Source organism: Scylla paramamosain, chromosome 42 (genome assembly GCF_035594125.1).
Source record: "Scylla paramamosain isolate STU-SP2022 chromosome 42, ASM3559412v1, whole genome shotgun sequence".
NCBI classification, from domain to species: domain Eukaryota; kingdom Metazoa; phylum Arthropoda; class Malacostraca; order Decapoda; family Portunidae; genus Scylla; species Scylla paramamosain.
Window position 1 is genome coordinate 5,505,001 of NC_087192.1, and position 17,500 is coordinate 5,522,500.

General features: G+C 42.1%; 1 protein-coding gene across 2 annotated transcripts in view; it reads right to left on the bottom strand.

The window, feature by feature from the left end:
* Nucleotides 1-17,500, bottom strand: part of LOC135093228 (agrin-like) — a 42,952-nt gene that overhangs the window by 4,925 nt on the left and 20,527 nt on the right. For both annotated transcript variants that reach the window (XM_063992217.1, XM_063992215.1), the window contains 5 exons: nt 16,402-16,531; nt 13,491-13,807; nt 12,980-13,116; nt 10,992-11,099; nt 61-262 (listed from right to left, as the gene is read on the bottom strand). In XM_063992217.1, coding sequence (XP_063848287.1) covers nt 61-262; nt 10,992-11,099; nt 12,980-13,116; nt 13,491-13,807; nt 16,402-16,531 — 894 coding nt within the window. The remainder of the gene's footprint in view (nt 1-60; nt 263-10,991; nt 11,100-12,979; nt 13,117-13,490; nt 13,808-16,401; nt 16,532-17,500) is intronic.

Below are 17,500 nucleotides of genomic sequence, written 5' to 3' on the forward strand. Positions count from 1 at the left end.
CATCATAAAAACCAGCTTCCAGAAAAAATAAAAGTATCACACACACACACACACACTCACCAGGTCGAGGTCGTGCTGGCCCAGTTTCAGCCTGTGGACGCAGCCGAAGAGGCCTCTGGTCACGCCGAGGTTCTCCACTACGCGAGAGGTGGAGCTCGGCACGCCGCCCACGTACAGCGGCGCGTTGATGTCCAGGCTGTGGTGAACGCCCTTGGAGCTCCCCGACACTGCCTCCCCCACGCCCACCTGCAGCAGCGCGTCCCTGGGGGTGCGGGAGGTGGAGGCGGTCACCCAGGGTCCGCAAGTTACACGGCGTTTCGCTTTTGCAACAGTTTCGTAGTTTGCCTCGACTGACTGACTGGCCGCTTGTTTCTCTTTGTTTTATTCTGTGTGTTGTCGATTTAATATATATATATTTTTCGGGGGCCACGCTCGGTTCAATTCACTTCAGGTTCAGTCTCGCTTTCGGCACAGCCTTGAATTCGGTTTTCCATGTTATTTCTTTTTTGTCATTTTTTTTTTTTATATATAAATTGGTCGTTTTTTGTCTCACTTCGGAAAACATTTTTGTATGTTTAAAAATTCTTTTGCCATTTTTTTCGTGACAGACTGTGTGCTGTAGAAACGTTTTACTCTATTCTCTCTCTCTCTCTCTCTCTTTATCTCTCTGTGTGTGTGTGTGTGTGTGTGTGTGTGTGTGTGTGTGGTGTGTGTGTGTGTGTGTGTGTGTGTGTGTGTGCGCGAGAGGGTGACAAGTACCTCTAAATTTTAATATGGCGGGACTAATGCCGGCGCGAGCACTTTCCTTGGCACACAGACATCAGCAAACATGCCGCGTAAGAGGCAGCATGGGGGTTGTTTTTAACCTGAGCTAAAGGGGACAGGCCTCGGGGCGCTGCCTGGCCAACACCCGCGCCGCACCTCTGCATTGCCTGTGGCCCTTTAGTGAACTGTCGCCTTTAGCATCTCTTTAACTACCCTTGTTTACTCGTACTACTGCCACTGTCATCAACGTTAATAAAATCACCATCAATACTACCTTCACCATCATTACTACCTTCACTGCTACTGTAACAACCAACATCATTAATTTCCCTTTATTCTTCTTTGTCCGCGTTCTAATTTTCTTTCGTTGCTACTACTGCTACTGCTAGCTCTTATACTATTACGAATACTACTGCTACTACTATTACTATTACTATTACCCCCACCACCACCCACCACCACTACTACTACTACTACTACTACTGCTACTGTTGCTGCCTTCAAATTATAATACTAATGATGATGCTAATGATAATAATAATAATAATAATAATAATAATAATAATAATAATAATAATAATAATAATAACGATCAAATGCAATAAAAACAATAATAATAACAGACCCATTCCCTACACAGGCAGCAAGTGACGCCTTCGCGGTGACTAGTGAGGCCAGGCCGTCGGAAGTGTGACGCGAGGGATCCAGGACAAGCAGGGGGTGGAGTGGGAACCAATCAGCGCGGGCCGGCATGCAATGGACGGTGCGACAGTAATACCCAGGTAAAGTCAGCTCAGCACTAACCTCCGTGACACAGAGCCGTTCCTCCACAGTGACGCTGCCGCCATTCCACCCTTCCGCGATGAGTAATCTGTATGTGTGTGTGAATCTAATCCTTGTAGCCATTACTCTTCTTCCTCCATCGGCCTATCACGATCTAAGAATCATGTGTCGTTTTTCAGATTGGCGAGACGAGGATGGTCCTGGCGTGGCGAAGGCCGCGGCGTCCCTCCGTGTCCGACTAAGGCACGGAGGGATCACCACACCACCACGGGCTTTGTCCCGCGAGTAGGAATGAATGTGGAACACCTTTTATATTGATGGAGGCGCCTGATTCTTACTGTAGTGCAACGGAACTGAGCCAGTATCAGGTTCTCTTAGTGTTAACAGTAGACCTCTGCAATATAGCTGTAGCAAAGTTTTTAATAGTTTTTAATTGAATAGAAATAAAACATGATTTCAGTTTTCAACAGATTTTCACTTGAAAATATTTTCTGGATAAATTGGTCATATTTATTTAGTTATCTATTTCTTGTGGTCATAAAATAATTTGTGGTTATGAGAAAGTCGGAGAGAAGGGCAACTCCTTTGCTTTAGCAAAAACAACGCACCCACATTCTGAAGCGAGATTAAGTTGAGGTATTTTGCCTTTAGTTTGTTGTTTTGCTCTCAAGTTCTCAGCCGCAAAAAGACAACACGTGAACATCGTGGCTGAGAGAAGACTTACGGCGCTAACGAGGATGAGAATGGAAAGAAGCAGTTAGGGTTTTAAAACAGACCTTTCAGAAGAGAGAGAAAAAAAAGGACCTGTGATGAAGGAATGGGAAGCCAGGGGAAGAGGTGCACTCAGACCTTGGAACAGCAGCAAGAGAGGGAGGGCAGTAAGGCAGGAAAAGAGGGTAAAGGAGAGAAGCAGGTTTTGGGAGAAAACCGACGAAAAGTCTTAAGGGAAAGAGGTATGGGAGAGGTTAGTGGAGTTTTTGGAGGGAAGCGGAGAAAAAGTGTCTCTGAAAATAGGGGTTTAGATGGACATATTCCTTTGTGACATGAGCAGGACGCATGTCTAACTCCAAACAGATAATAAATAGACTATATTAACAGAATGGCTACCCGGTGATGGTAAAAGCGGGCAGGAGACAAAAAACAAGATGGAGAGATACTTTAAGAGGTCTGGCTAAGGTGTCCCAAGAAAAGAAAGGCAGTTGGCAGAGATAAGTGAAGGTTGGAAAAGTCTGTACCCTGAACCAGAATCACAGAGATTAATGACGATGGTGATGATGGTGGTGATGATGATGTTCCTTTGTAGCAGTCAAACACCACCAGTTCCTCTGCAGGGATTGGCAATAATGACTTGATTCCTCCTATTCGTCAGGAGGAACAGCCTGACGAAGGAAGTGTGATAAAGTCGGTGTCTTTAGTCAATCAGAGTTCCAATTTCAATTACGCTTTTTCCTTTCTTCTGCAATGTTGTTGTCATTGCCAGTTGTTTTTCCGGCGGTTCGACCTTGAAACCTATTTGCTGCATAGGTTACGCAGTTTCCTCTCTCTCTCTCTCTCTCTCTCTCTCTCTCTCTTCTCTCTCTCCTCTCTCTCTCTCTCTCTCTCTCTCTCTCTCTCTCTTTTCTCTCTCTCTCCCCCACTGTGCTAGATTATTATTCTCGCTCTCCCTCAACATTCTCTCTCTCTCTCTCTCTCTCTCTCTCTCTCTCTCTCTCTCTCTCTCTCTCTGCTAATTCACCAAAGGACTGACAGCATCTCTCCCACTCCGCGCTATGCATCATAATGCGTTGCGTACTATTACTGAGGCTAAGTCCCTCTTCTATCTTCCTTCCCCCCTTATATGCATTTCCTCCCTGCCTTCTATACATGTCCTTATGGTTAATCTGTACTTATTACTCTTGTAGACGCTCTTATTACTGGAACATGTAAGTCATTATATACCATTATGATATCGAGCTACATAAGTATATTGTATATCAGGCCTTTGTAGTGCGATTCAGTATATACGCTCGCAGGCACGCGCGCACACACACACACACACACACACACACACACACACACACACACACGCACACACACGAGGAGGAGCAGAGGAGGGGAGGAGGGGAGGGGAGGAGGAGGAAGGAGGAGGAGGAGGAGGAGGAGAGAGAATAGGAGGAGGAGATTGATTAGAGAAGGTAATAGATAAGGAACCAAATTCAGGGAAGAGAGAAAAAGATGAGGGGAAAAAAAAGGAAAATGACATAAATGGAGTTGGATACGAAAATAAAGGAAGGGAAGGTAATAATGTTCTCTCTCTCTCTCTCTCTCTCTCTCTCTCTCTGTGTGTGTGTGTGTGTGTGTGTGTGTGTGTGTGTGTGTGTGTGTGTGTGTGTGTGTGTGTGTGTGTGTGTGTGTGTGTGTGTGTGTGTCGGTCTGTTCCCCATTCAGTATTATTTTTCTTTCTATTATTTTTCTTTCTATTAACTTTTCATCTGAACAGCAACATATTTTTTTCTTCAGCAGTGTTCGCTTCCCTTCGTAACTCTCCCTGCCTCTCTGCCTTCGCTTTGTCGTTGTTTTGCTTCTGTCCATCAGTGATTTCTTTGTGGTGTATTTTCGTCCTTCCGATCTTGAATATTTAACGATGGATTACACACACACACACACACACACACACACACACACACACACACACACACATAACTATGCAATTCTTAGCTATATATATATTTTTTTTTCAAATTTCTTGGCTTTATTATTTATGTATGTATGTATGTATGTATGTATGTATGTATGCATGCATGCAAGCAGTTGGTGTACGTTAAGCAGTTACAGAAACTCCCCTTGCTTCCATTATTTATTGCTTCAAACTATCTATTTCTCTTCTCTTCTCTTCACCATTCTCTTAGTATGTCTGCTTTAAACTATCTATTTCCCTTCTCTTCTCTCTACCATTCTTTTAGTATGTCTTCAACCGTTACTATTTCTCCCTTTATTCTGCACACACACACACACACACACACACACGCGAGGAAGGTCAAGTGAGTGGCAATCAAACACCTCTCCAGCAAGAAGACAAACCACTCCTGCTCTTCTTCCTTCTTCCGCTACTTGTCTTTCCCTCATCTTATTCTCATCTTTCTCCCTCTTCCCTGCTTCCTTCCCTGCTAACCTCTTCCGCTTCCTAACTCTCCCTCCGTCCTCTTCCTATTTCTCTCCTTCCTTCTGTGTTTCCCCTTCGTCTTCCCTCCTTCCGTCCTTCCTCTCTCCCTTCTTCTCTTCATTAGGAGAAAACAATCCAATATTGCTGTCAACTTCCTCCTTCCTTCCCTCGTGAGTTATTGTGATCATCTTGTTTACCTTTAGGTATTGAATTGTTTGCCTAATCTTTATTGAATTCTTTCAGTAGTAGATTGATTTTTTTTTTCTCTCAGTTTTCGGTTCGTAATGCAAGCCTTTACATTATCTATAGTTATTCTTCATTTATGGTGATATGAAAAGAATACAGCACAATTAGAATGAACTGTTACAGCTATATCGATAAGTTCACTTGGTCTTGTCCTCAATGCGTGGCTCGGTCTGTCTGTCTGGTCACGTTTTCACAGCAATCACATAAAACCTGAAAATAATTGCAGCATTTTCTCATGCAAAATAGCCGAAAACCCCTTAAAAAATATACAAGTAGTAGTAGTCGTAGTTGTAGTTGTAGTAGTAGTAGCAGTAACAGTACTAATAGAAGCACCAGCAGCATGAAAGACAACAACAAAAGCGACAGGTGTTATAGTCTGAGCTCATTCATCGCTCAGTGAAAGTCCCCTATATATTCCACCCACGCCTCGCGACTGTCCACACGCTCACCTGGGAGACTCGGGTATTACCACGCCCACTAGATCACTAATTAATTACCTGAATATCCGTATCCAAAGAAATAGCCGACAATGAAAAAATGAATAAATAAACATGTATGATCCAAGTGGTATACACACGCATACATAATACACTCATACATCTCTGTGTGTATAAATAGATGCATATGCACAGGGAGCTCATTAATAATCTTCGTCACTTTTCGACGAAGAGCGACACTAAGTAATCGGAACTCTGCCCACGCCTGTGTGTTCTTACTGTGTCATGTTTCACTGCGCTTCAGTTTTCATCGGACATAATGAGGAAGATGCTTAATTCGCTGGCTCTCTCTGACACACACACACACACACACACACACACACACACACATCTAACTAAAAAACATCAAAGGGATTCAGTGCATGATTAATTTTTTAAACATTTGAGATCCTTATTATTTGATTTTATATTCCTTTTGCACGATACATGTGTGTGTGTGTGTGTGTGTGTGTGACGAAAGGCTTCCTAAGAATTCGGCGTTAGTAGAGTATCATAGGGTTTGTTGGTAAGGCTTCGAAACAAGATTAGTCTTTATGGCTGTTCTGTTTCGCTTTAGTATTTACATAAACACAGATATTGCGATGCTTGACAGACTTCCACGGTGTCAAGTGAGTGAAGTTTTAATTGATCAGGAAGTAAGGTTTGTTTGTTATGTCTTACTGTGGAGCCTATGCGGTTATATCTTCAGGTGGCTGGCATTCTCAGATTCCTTGCAGACAAAATGGATACAATTGTTTCTTGAAGTTCACTGGCTGAAATACGTGACTGAGAGGAGTTTAGTGTTCTGTAATGCTGTAAGGAACATTAATATATGTGATGCAGAAAAAAAAAATAAAATAAAATAAAATAAAATAATAAAGTAAAAAAAAATAAAAAAAAAGTTTACCAGGAATGATTACAATATAAATCTAAATAATGTTACTGAAAAATTATAATTTTATACATATTTACGATTCGCTAGTTTATACTTTTTTTTAAATCGCAGCTTACTGAAAATGTTGGCATCGCTGTTATTCTTTTACCACCAAGATCCTCCCCACTACTTTCAACCTTCAGCTGACGCACACAACACACACGTATAACATTCAGTGATTTTTATAGCACTTCTACAATATCACGTTGCCTTCCCAGATCAACTCAACAGTCTGCGTAAGGACGAACATTTATTTTACAGCCACTTTTACTGCATCAGGTTGTTTCCGTTCCAGGCTTTTGCGGAGTTAAGCTGCTATCGGGGGAGGGCTTGGTTTCCCATTAAACTTTATCCTTACGCTGGAAATCTGGACCGCTGAGGGTGAATGCTGTCTATTGCTGTCTATGAATTCACCCATCTACACATTCGTGCACCAGTTCATCTATCCAACTCATTCTATTTCTCTTTTTTTCTTTTTCTTTTCTGAGTTACTTAAACCTTATTCTCTTCTTTTCCTACTCTTACATTTTTTATTTTTTTCTCACCATCCTTCCTTCTTTCTTTGTTCTAGTTAATTGTACATCTAAATATCAATTTTCACATCACCTTTAACCTGCGCGCCAAAAGAGAGATGTGTCTTGTATTGTGACAAATGTACTGCTCTCCAAATTATCTAAAAAAAATTGATTATTGAAGAAAAATATTAGCAGTGAGAGGATTAATGCGCCGCAAGAATGGAGTCATATGGCGCCCGAGTAGCGAAGGAAGAAGGGCAGCAGGTGAGAGAGGAAGCCAGTATATTGTGACAAGCTGCTACACGCGACATGACGCATCTCGTGGCACGCGATCAAAGCTTCACCGGACAGATAATTCCACTGCAGCATGAAAACTTATTCACAACACCAAAAGTCAATCAAGTCTGAGCTCAGGTTGCGTCAAAAATTCACCTCTGTCCTGACATCCTTTTCATATGTAGAGACAATAACACAGGGTTCGAAACAGGCGACACAATGCCTTTGTTCTCAGTCAGAATGGATCGCGTGGCACCAACAAAATACACGCAGCAGCAGTGGCGCCGCGGAACTCACAGTGCAGTGCTTGGTGCCGAGGTGACTCAGTCATTGCTACGTCAATTTCTATTGTTTTCTAACAAAGATGACTAACGACTTTGGACATTAGCTTTAATTGATGAAAATATCATTGCAAAACTAAATACCTTACCGCACTTAATTTTCTTGTACTGAAATGGTAAATTCCCATAGCCACTAGTACATATAAATTAAGTCCTCTACTAATTACAAATTAATAAATATGATCTTGTTTCTCCCCACACACGCCACCAGCGGCAAGTCAGTCACGTTGCTTGCAACAACTATTTCACGTATTGCTTCACAAAACTTTTAACACTTTCAATGTCAGACTATTTTGTCCTAATTATCTATAATTTCAAAGGTAGTTTTGAACTACATACAGTCACTTCAATGATTTAGTAGTCTAGAAGAGGCAAAATGAACTTATTCTTCCTTTCTCTCTGCCCCTAAACAACAACCTACAGTGTTGACTACAGAGCTAATTGACACACATCCCCATCACTGAGAACATCTAATGACGAATAATGCTCTGGCGCGATGCCGTCAGACTATCACTCGGGGATGATGTTGTTCCCCATTGCCACATCTTTTATCTTGGTGAGGCCGTAATGAAACAAAGAGACCTCTCACCGCGGATAAGGCATTCATTTCCTCGTGTCTCAGAAACTGTAATATATTCTTATTGTTAACTGTAAAGTCTTTTTTTTTAAAGACTTGACTCGAGCGAAAAAAAAAAAATCAAGAGAGGAGGGATTGACGAAAAAAAATCTGACCTGACATGTTTTTCCAGTTTAGTGACACTGCTACTTCCTGCTTGCATACATGAATACACAGATACATGCATACGTACATAAATGCATACATAAATACTCGCATATGCAGAGGCTGTGAAAACTTGCTGGCGCGTGTTAGATACTGCCGGCGAAAAGACAAATGTAACGCTGGCTGGCTCACGTGCAATATTCCCTCTGTAAACATCATTTTGCTGCATTATGTGATTCCCAGAAGTCACCTGAGCCGCGGGTGCACCTGCCTGCCTCCTCCCACTACATTCATCACACGCTGCTCATCACATTTCTCTGCCAGCCCGGAGCAGTGCTAGGCGGCCGCTGCACACCACTCGCCGCATGTCACTGCTGTACTGGACTCGTGGGATTCCAGCCGCTATGGAATGCGTGTGCTCATTTATCTCTGTGGTGTGTAATCCACTCTGCCGCGACCAGCCCAGGATTGCTGAATAGCTGTGAGTATTAAAACAAAATATGAAACAAAAACCTAATAAACGTTCAGCAAGGGAAACGTTTGGCGGCGTGCAGCGAGCGTGCGTGACTCGTGTGGCTGCCTGGCGGTGAAGCTCGGCCGGGTGAGCGTTTAGCGGGACACCTGGCGGCTGATGGATGGCGCCGCGCTCCTCTGTTCCTGGATATATGACTTCGCCTGTTCAGTCCGATGGAAAGCATTCATCAGATCAACTCCCGATCAGTTCCTATCAGTGTCATTGTTCGTTACGTGGTGATGTTATACAGAGAGCGTGATTAAAATAAATTCATACATAAAAGGAATCCGCAAAAAAGCTCGTCTGAAGTCTCCTCGTGACACTTAAGATCGTAATTTTAAACTTACTGGAGGTTTTCACGAGTGTTTTCATGATTCTAGTGACAGTTCAACAAGGATTTGCATCACCACTGAAAAGAACATTCATGAGAGCTCGACAGATCATCACCGCAGTCTTTGAAAGCTGTAGTCATGCAGGTAAAGGAAGGAGAAAAATAAAAAAAAGCTAAATACTCCTACAACAGAAACTAAACAATAATAATAATAATAATAATAATAATAATAATAATAATAATAATAATAAAAATAACACCAAATAACAATATAAAAAAGAAGAGTATATCATTACACAAATATAACCAGTAAATACAGGACAACACAACATCCACAATATTTGGTTTGCTCAATAAATAATCATATAACATAGAACTCCGATGAAGAATGTATATTTTTCATCATCTATTTATCGAGAGAGAGAGAGAGAGAGAGAGAGAGAGAGAGAGAGAGAGAGAGAGAGAGAGAGAGAGAGAGAGAGAGAGAGAGAGCACTGATAGCCAAGGAGTCAAGATCGATCTCCAGATAGGGTCAAACAAGCTATCCTTTGAAGCAACTTAAGGTCGCCTGAGTAGTTGAAGTGTTATTGACATGGATGTGCTCTCTCTCTCTCTCTCTCTCTCTCTCTCTCTCCCATCCATCCACATCTGAGCGAAACACAAGGGCGAAGCTTTGGACTCGAGGAAGTGAAATGGTTCGAAACGTGTTACTGCCGCCCGAGAGAGAGAGAGAGAGAGAGAGAGAGAGAGAGAGTTAATATGATCGACTTTCACCCTTTCCTAGCCATTTCTCTCCTCCCTACCCCTCTCCCTCCCTTCCTCCCTCCCTCCTTTCCCTCGCCTTGCATCCTCCCTTCCTCCTTCACTCACCTTCTCTCCTCCCTCCCTCACTCCCTCTCACTCATCGCGCCTCGTAACTCCAGACCAATAGAAATCGCGGGGTCCCTCAGGGTATTGAAGCCACTGGTGTTTACTTCCCGTGCTCGGCTTAACTGGCAAATACCTCAATGCGTCTCTTCCTGTCTGCTCACCTTCGATTTCCTTCCCCAATATTCATATCTTAATATTGTCAGATTACGTTAAGTTCTTCTGTTCCTGAATTGACTCTCTCTTTGCAGTTCTTTTATTTTGCTTATTTTGTTGGTTTTTTTTAATTTCTAAGTTTATGTTAAGTAGTTTCGTTCCTGTGTAAAGTTTTACTTTCAGATTCTTTTTCTTTCTTTTTGGGAGAGACAATGAAAGTATATTTTTTCTGAAGGTTTTGCTTGTAGTAGAGAAAATTAGCGAACGTTTTTTTCTAAATCTGCTTTTGTCCGTGGTAGAAACTATTTGGTCTTTTTCTTTTTGCAATTGGTATCTATAATTGCCAGTTTTTTTTTTTCCCCGAAGCCTTTGCTAGTAGTAAAGACAATAAGCGGATTTTTTTTTTTTCTAAAGGTGCTTTTGTCCATGATAGAAACAACAAGCATTCCTTTTTCTTTTTTTTTTATGCGGTAGAAACAATTGACACACCTTTTCTTTTCCTAAAGCTGTTTTTGCCGGAGAGAGAAACAATTAGCAGGTCTTTTTTTTCTGAAGCTTCTGCCAGTGCTACATACAGTAAGTGGGCCATTTTTGTGCTGACAGTTTTTACTCGCGGTCTGCCTCTCCTGTACATGAAAGGAAACGTACTTCTCTACCTAATATCTAGAAGTGAGTGACTGAAATCTACACGTGGATGACTGGAATTTAAACGTAAATGACTGAAATGTAAACGTAAAGAACTGAAATCTACAAGGAAAAGACTGAAATTCACAAACGAAAAACACTCAAATCCAAAAATGAAACACTGAAATCTACAAGTGAATGACTCACATTATACGTAAAAATCCATGAAATCTATGAGTGAATGACTGAAATATAAGGAAACTGAATAACTTACATCTACCTCAAGTCCAATTTACTCACGTGCCATAGGTGCTCACGCTGACCAGGGTTCGCGTGAAGAGCTCCACAGGTTTGGGCGACTTAAGAACTATGCGGCCGTTCCCAAGGTCAATGCGAGCTTCCAGGTACCTGAGAGAGAGAGAGAGAGAGAGAGAGAGAGAGAGAGAGAGAGAGAGAGAGAGAGAGAGAGAGAGAGAGAGAGAGAGAGAGAGAGAGAGAGAGAGAGAGAGAGAAAATTAGGATCATACTTACTTTATTTATTTTCTTGTTGTGTATTCCATTTTCCAGTACCTCTTAAGTTCTAACTACTGCTATTTGCTGTGGTGTGGTCTTATGTATTACCTGCTCTTTTCGAAATACAACTACTATTACGACTACTATTACTATTTGGAATGTAGTGTCTTCTCTTTTGAAATTAGTATCTGCTCTTTTTTTAATTTACTGTTTTTTTTTTTTTTATAACTTCTTACATGCTCTTTTTTAATTAATTACTTGCTCTTTTGAACTTTCTCCATGGTCGTTTTTAATATTATACGTGATTCTTTTAAAATTTACCATTTGCTCTTTTTTGAAGTCACTACCTACTCTTTAAAACTTATTACCTGCTCTTTTAAATTTCAGTATCTGTTTTTTTCTTATCTTCTTACCTTTTTTTTTTTTTTAATTTGATACCTATTTTTTTTTATTTTCCTGTCCTTATTTGAATCTGATACCTGTTTTTTTTTTTTCTTGTCCCTTTTTTATTTGATACCTATTAATTTTATCTTCTTGCCCTTTTCTGAATCTGATACCTGCTCTTTTGAAACTCAGTACTTGTTCTTTTTCAACTTACTATCAGCTCTTTTGAACTAACCATCTGCTCATCTCATATCAAATCCTACACTTCCACTCGATAAAACTTGCAGCTTATTCCTCCACATCATCCGTGTTCAACTCTTATATAGAAGAGAATAATAACTAGACAAACATTTTTCTTATAATTAAAAAACCCTGTAGAATCTGACTTCCACTTCTATCTCTTCACCTACGATCTAAACTGGAACTCAGGATCTTTACTGTGCCCTTGAAATTCCTCCCACTCTTGACGTTATGAAGTGGCATTTCAGAAGCATTTCCATCCTTAATAATTTCACCCTTTCAGCCCACGTAATATCTCCTGTGTAAAAGTAAACAGCTAACGAGAGGACATCAGCAGGCTAAGTGGGTGCTTCTCTCTCTAGATTAAGGTTGTGCCCTGCCGGAGAATTAACACGAAGAACAGTAAATCGGAGAGAGGTTAGGAAGGATGAGAATTTGAAGTAAAACTGCTGTCAACCTAAACTGACGAAGAGAGGAAAGCGAAGAACGAATTAATCAGGAATGACAACAAATAAAACGTTTTAGATGGAAGCGGAAAAAAAAAAGCCAATAGAGAAGAAAATATGAGAGATGGATGAACTACGGTAAACAGAGAAAAAATAATAAAAAAGATAAAAGCACCAAACAAACAAGAAAAAATATAAATAAACCATAAAATCACAAATAAACGCATCCATTACGGAGAGAATTAAGAGATTATAAATAAAATGAGATGGGAGATAAGGGAGGAAGACAAATAATGGAGTACATATAGACCCCCTTGATTACTATGGACGTCATTTACTAACCTTCAGAGGCCTGTAAAAATGGATTACATGGACGCAAGGAAAAGAGAGAGAGAGAGAGAGAGAGAGAGAGAGAGAGAGAGAGAGAGAGAGAGAGAGAGAGAGAGAGGAGAGAGAGAGAGAGAGAGACAGAGAAAGGATGTTCATCTTCTCAATTTTAAAACTATTGAATTATGTAAGAATCTTTAGAGAACCCTTTTCCATTATTTCCTGTTCCCTTTGGTCACAGCACCTCTTACATAAAAGAGACTGCAGTATGAACTTAAATGTCTAAAAAAAAAAAAAAAACATTGATTATAGGGGGAAAATTGTCTGGCGGTGAAAAGGTAAGTGAACGCATGCAGGAACCGAGAAGTGAGGCCGTACCCACGGTTGAGGACAAGAGCCAGGAAGTCACCGTTGCCTCCGAGGTTCTGCTGCACGTACGCCAACACACCGTCCGCCTCGTGGGCCGAAAACTCCACCTCCAGTTTCACCTTCGTCGGCACAGACCACGTCATCATCTGCAGGTGAGAGAGAGAGAGAGAGAGAGAGAGAGAGAGAGAGAGAGAGAGAGAGAGAGAGAGAGAGAGAGAGAGAGAGAGAGAGAGAGAGAGAGAGAGAGAGAGAGAGAGAGAGAGAATGAAAGGAGTTACTGGTACTGGTATTAAATATGAATTTCAAAGGTTGGCGTCGTTATCGGTAAAAAGATTAATAGCAACGACGTAGTAGTAGTAGTAGTAGTAGTAGTAGTAGTAGTAGTAGTAGTAGTAAAGACAATTATTAGTACTGCATTTTCTTACTACATCTATTCATGACGGTAAAGGAACGTGAGTACAAGAGTGACACAAGGGACCAGGCAGCAGGTAATACAAACAGTGGTGGCCAGCGTGCTCACCTGTATGTAAGAGTTGCCAGAGAAGGAAGGGACGTCATAGGGCAGCTTGGAGGGTGGAGGCGGCGGGGGGTGCCTGCCATCCTCCTCTGAGTCGATCTCCGTCTTGGGCGTCACCACTTGGCCAGGCGTGTCGATGATGGAGTTGATGGAGTGGGCAGCGCTGGCGGAGTGGGCGCGGGTGGAGTGGGCGGTGTCAACGTGTCTGCGGGTGGCGAGGCCATGGTGCTCCGTCAGGCCGCGTCCAGGCCACGCCCAGTCATCCGTGGACCAGCCATCCTCAGCGGTGGAGCGGCGCACGGGGGCGTCTGTCCATGACTCTGCGGGAAGTGGTGGCATGGCTTGGGTCTTGCTGCTCTTCCCTGCCATTTGTTGCGTTCCTATAACTCTCTATTATGCATCTTTTTCATTGTTTGCGTATTGTTCTCACTTGTTTCCTTTCCTTTGCCCTGTTTTTTATCCTGTTATTTTATTTCTGTTCATTATTCGTGTGGTTTGAATCTTCCTTCTCCTTCCTTTCACCTGGTCTATTGACTATTCTCTGCATTGTTTGTGGTTTTGATTTTACTGTTCTTCCCTATCAAATGTTGGCTCTCCATTGCCCTCTGCTCTTTCCTGTTGATTCTGTTCAATTCATTACTCGCGAGATTTGAGTCTTACTGGTCTTCCCTTTCAACTGTTCTGCTTCTATAACGCTCTGTTGTATCCTATTGACTCCATCTTATACATTGTTAGTGTGGTTTGAATTTCAGTGCTCTTTCCTGTCAGCTGATCTCTCTCTCCCTCTCTCTATAACCCTCTACTCTATTCAGCTTATTCTATCATGTTCACTCTCTATTCTCTTCTGATCTGTTGGTTGCAGGCCGTTCAATAGTTACCTTTGTTATGAATTAACGTCTCTTGGAATCCGCTCTTTTCCGTTCTCATGTAATCACTTCTCTGTAAACTCCTTTCCCTTTATCGAGGTCCACGCTCTTCCTCCGCCCACATCACGTTTGGTTCAGTAATTCTCTACTTGCAGCTTCATTCAATCAATTAACTATCTTATATAACTTGTTTTCCTCCCACTCACTCTTTTGGTCCATCTCCACTATCTTCCCTCTCTTTTCTATTTACCATTTAATCAATCAACCGTCTTACGTAACTTTTTTCCCTCCCACTCAGTCTCATTATCCATCTTTCTTATATTTACATGCCTCTTACAAACTGTCTATAAATTTCTTCGCTTTGGCTTCACTATTCCTGCTTAACTATCCTTAACATAATGCAGGTCCGTAGAAGTATGTCTGCTTCTCTCCAAAGAGCTCTGTCTCTCCCAACATCCCCGCCATCACCCATGTTTCATACTTCACACCTGACTTCCTTGTAATTCTATCCATGTTTCACTATCCCTAACATAATGTAGAAGGGTGTCTTTCCTCCTTCTCCAGAGCTCTACCTTCCTTAGCATCCCTACCACTACCCATGCTTCATCCGTCCCTACAACCATCACAGCTCTCCACAACTCATCCTGCATTAACGCCCTCCCTTCATTCTTTCCTTGATTCACCACCCGTCCCTGATCCAGTCCCTGCCATCAACTATGCTTCATTCTGCACCACACAGCCACAACTCATTCTACATTCATTCCTCAGACCACATACCTCATTTTGCACTGATATCTCCCCTTCCATTCACCACCTATTCCTGATCTAGCAAATGCCACTTCACCCCTCATCCCTCCTGCATCCTCTACGCTTCACCCCTCACACACACACCCTACACTAACACAATCCCTCCATCCCTTCTTTCATTCACCACCCGAACGTTTCTTGATGCAGCCTCTCCCACTTCACGACTCAATCTTCCACCCACCCACGCCTCCTCGAATCTTTCCACTCTGCTTCGCGAGCGTCGGGATGAAGCACGATAAAGTTTACTCCAATGTTGACCCGGAACAAACGCCGATAGAAGGCAGCACCACCTCCAGCAGCGGCCACCAAAAGTCTGGCTACACACAAGGAACTTCGGGAACGGCACAAAAGAGAGAGAGAGAGAGAGAGAGAGAGAGAGAGAGAGAGAGAGAGAGAGAGAGAGAGAGAGAGAGAGAGAGAGAGAGAGAGAGAGAGAGAGAGAGGATGGAGAGCGTACTGTGAAGGAAGAAATGAAGAAAGGAAGACGAGGAGAAGGGTTCAGTTACAGTACAGGAAAGAGAGCTGAAGATAAGAGGAGCAGGAAAGAGAGTTGTAGGTATGTGGAGAAAGAGGAGGAGGAGGAGGAGGAGGAGGAGGAGGAGAGATGAAAACAGGGTTAGGAGTAAAAGAAGAAATGGGAGAAGTTCGTATTATTGGCAAGGAACGAGTAGGAGAGAGAGAGAGAGAGAGAGAGAGAGAGAGAGAGAGAGAGAGAGAGAGAGAGAGAGAGAGAGAGAGAGAGAGAGAGAGAGAGCGCAATAAGGAGTGAATGACGCAGGAGCACAAGCCATGGGAGAGGCACAGGAGGGGAAGGAGGAGGAGGAAGAAGGGTAATGACATACTTCGGACAAAGGCACAAAGAACAAGAGATGGATGAGAAATAGAGGATCCAGGCGCACAATAGAAAGGAGGAAGGAAGGACGGGCAAGAGCAGGAGCGATGATAAAGCCGAGGCACCAAAGACCGTGATACGTGCAGTGGTGGTCACAAGTCTAGTCACCTTTTGCACTTTCACTGTTGGTCGACTCTTAAAACTCCCACAACCAGTAAACAATCTAGTAATAAAACACGATTCTGGCAAATTAAAGGACTTCAGACTGAGGGAAAAAAGACTAAGCGTGTTAAGTCAATGCGGAAAGACACTTGGCTCTTGTTGATTATTGACATTAACTATACAAAGGGTAAGAAGGAAGAGAGACACAATACAATACAATAGGGAAGCAGCAAGCGTCAGTACTCACCAGCGCAGGAACCAAAGCCCACCACCACGATGTCCGCCTGCTGCACACACGCCTGGTAGCGAACCTCACACTCAGAGGCGTAAGTCACTCCGTCAGACCCACATACCGTCAACGTCCCGCCAGCGCCGCTCTGTACAGGGGAGGGGAAAAGGAAGAAGGGTGAAGTATAAGGTAGATGAACACATGCATTGTAGTAAAGAAAAAATGATAGATAGGGAAGACTTATAACGTGTCTTTTATTTTCTTAGTTGTATTTTAAGTAAAACTCGGTAATATAAGGGAAACACATGCAGAGTACTGAAGTTAAAGATAAGAGTCACATGTACCGTGTTTTTTTCAATTGTGTCCAAGGAAGGAGGAAGGAAGGAGAGGATTATATAAAGTAAATATATCCATTGTAGTAGTCTATGATAGATAGGAAAGAAATATACGTTTTTTTTTTTCAATTCTGTCCAGGGAAGGTGGAAGGTAAACACATGCACTACAGTAAAGAACGTTATAGCAAAGGTGTGTATAGCATTTTGTTCAAGTTTGTAGCTGACTCCCTGGGAAATGCGAGAGGAAGAAACGAAAAAAAGTGATAAAAGAAAGGAGATAAATGCATCGCAGGAGAAGAGAGTGTAATAAAGGGCACTGGGAAAAAATGAAGAGCTTTTTTGTGAAGTTATTTAATATAGCTAGCAGTTGAGGGATATGAAAGACAAGTACCGTGTTTTTTTCAAGTGTATTACGGAGTCGTTGGAAAGATGAGAGGAGGAGAAGGAAAAAGGTGATAAAAGAAAGGAAATATATGCAGCGTGGGAGGAGAAAGTGTAATAAAGGACAGTAGGAAGAGCCTTGTATATTTTATTTATTTGTTTATCTATTTATTTACTTGTTTATTTACTTTTTTTGTGGGCAGCTAAGTGATACGAAAATGTCTCTGCCTTAGTTAAATTTTACGTGCGAGTATATTTTTCGTCTCAATTTTTCTCCACAAGCAAGGGACGATGTTACAGTCAGGTGTTTCATTTCTTTTGCTAATTAACTCTCACATTAGAATAAAAGGGGAAAATAAAATATGCGGTGCAATTTCCTTACTCTCTCTCTCTCTCTCTCT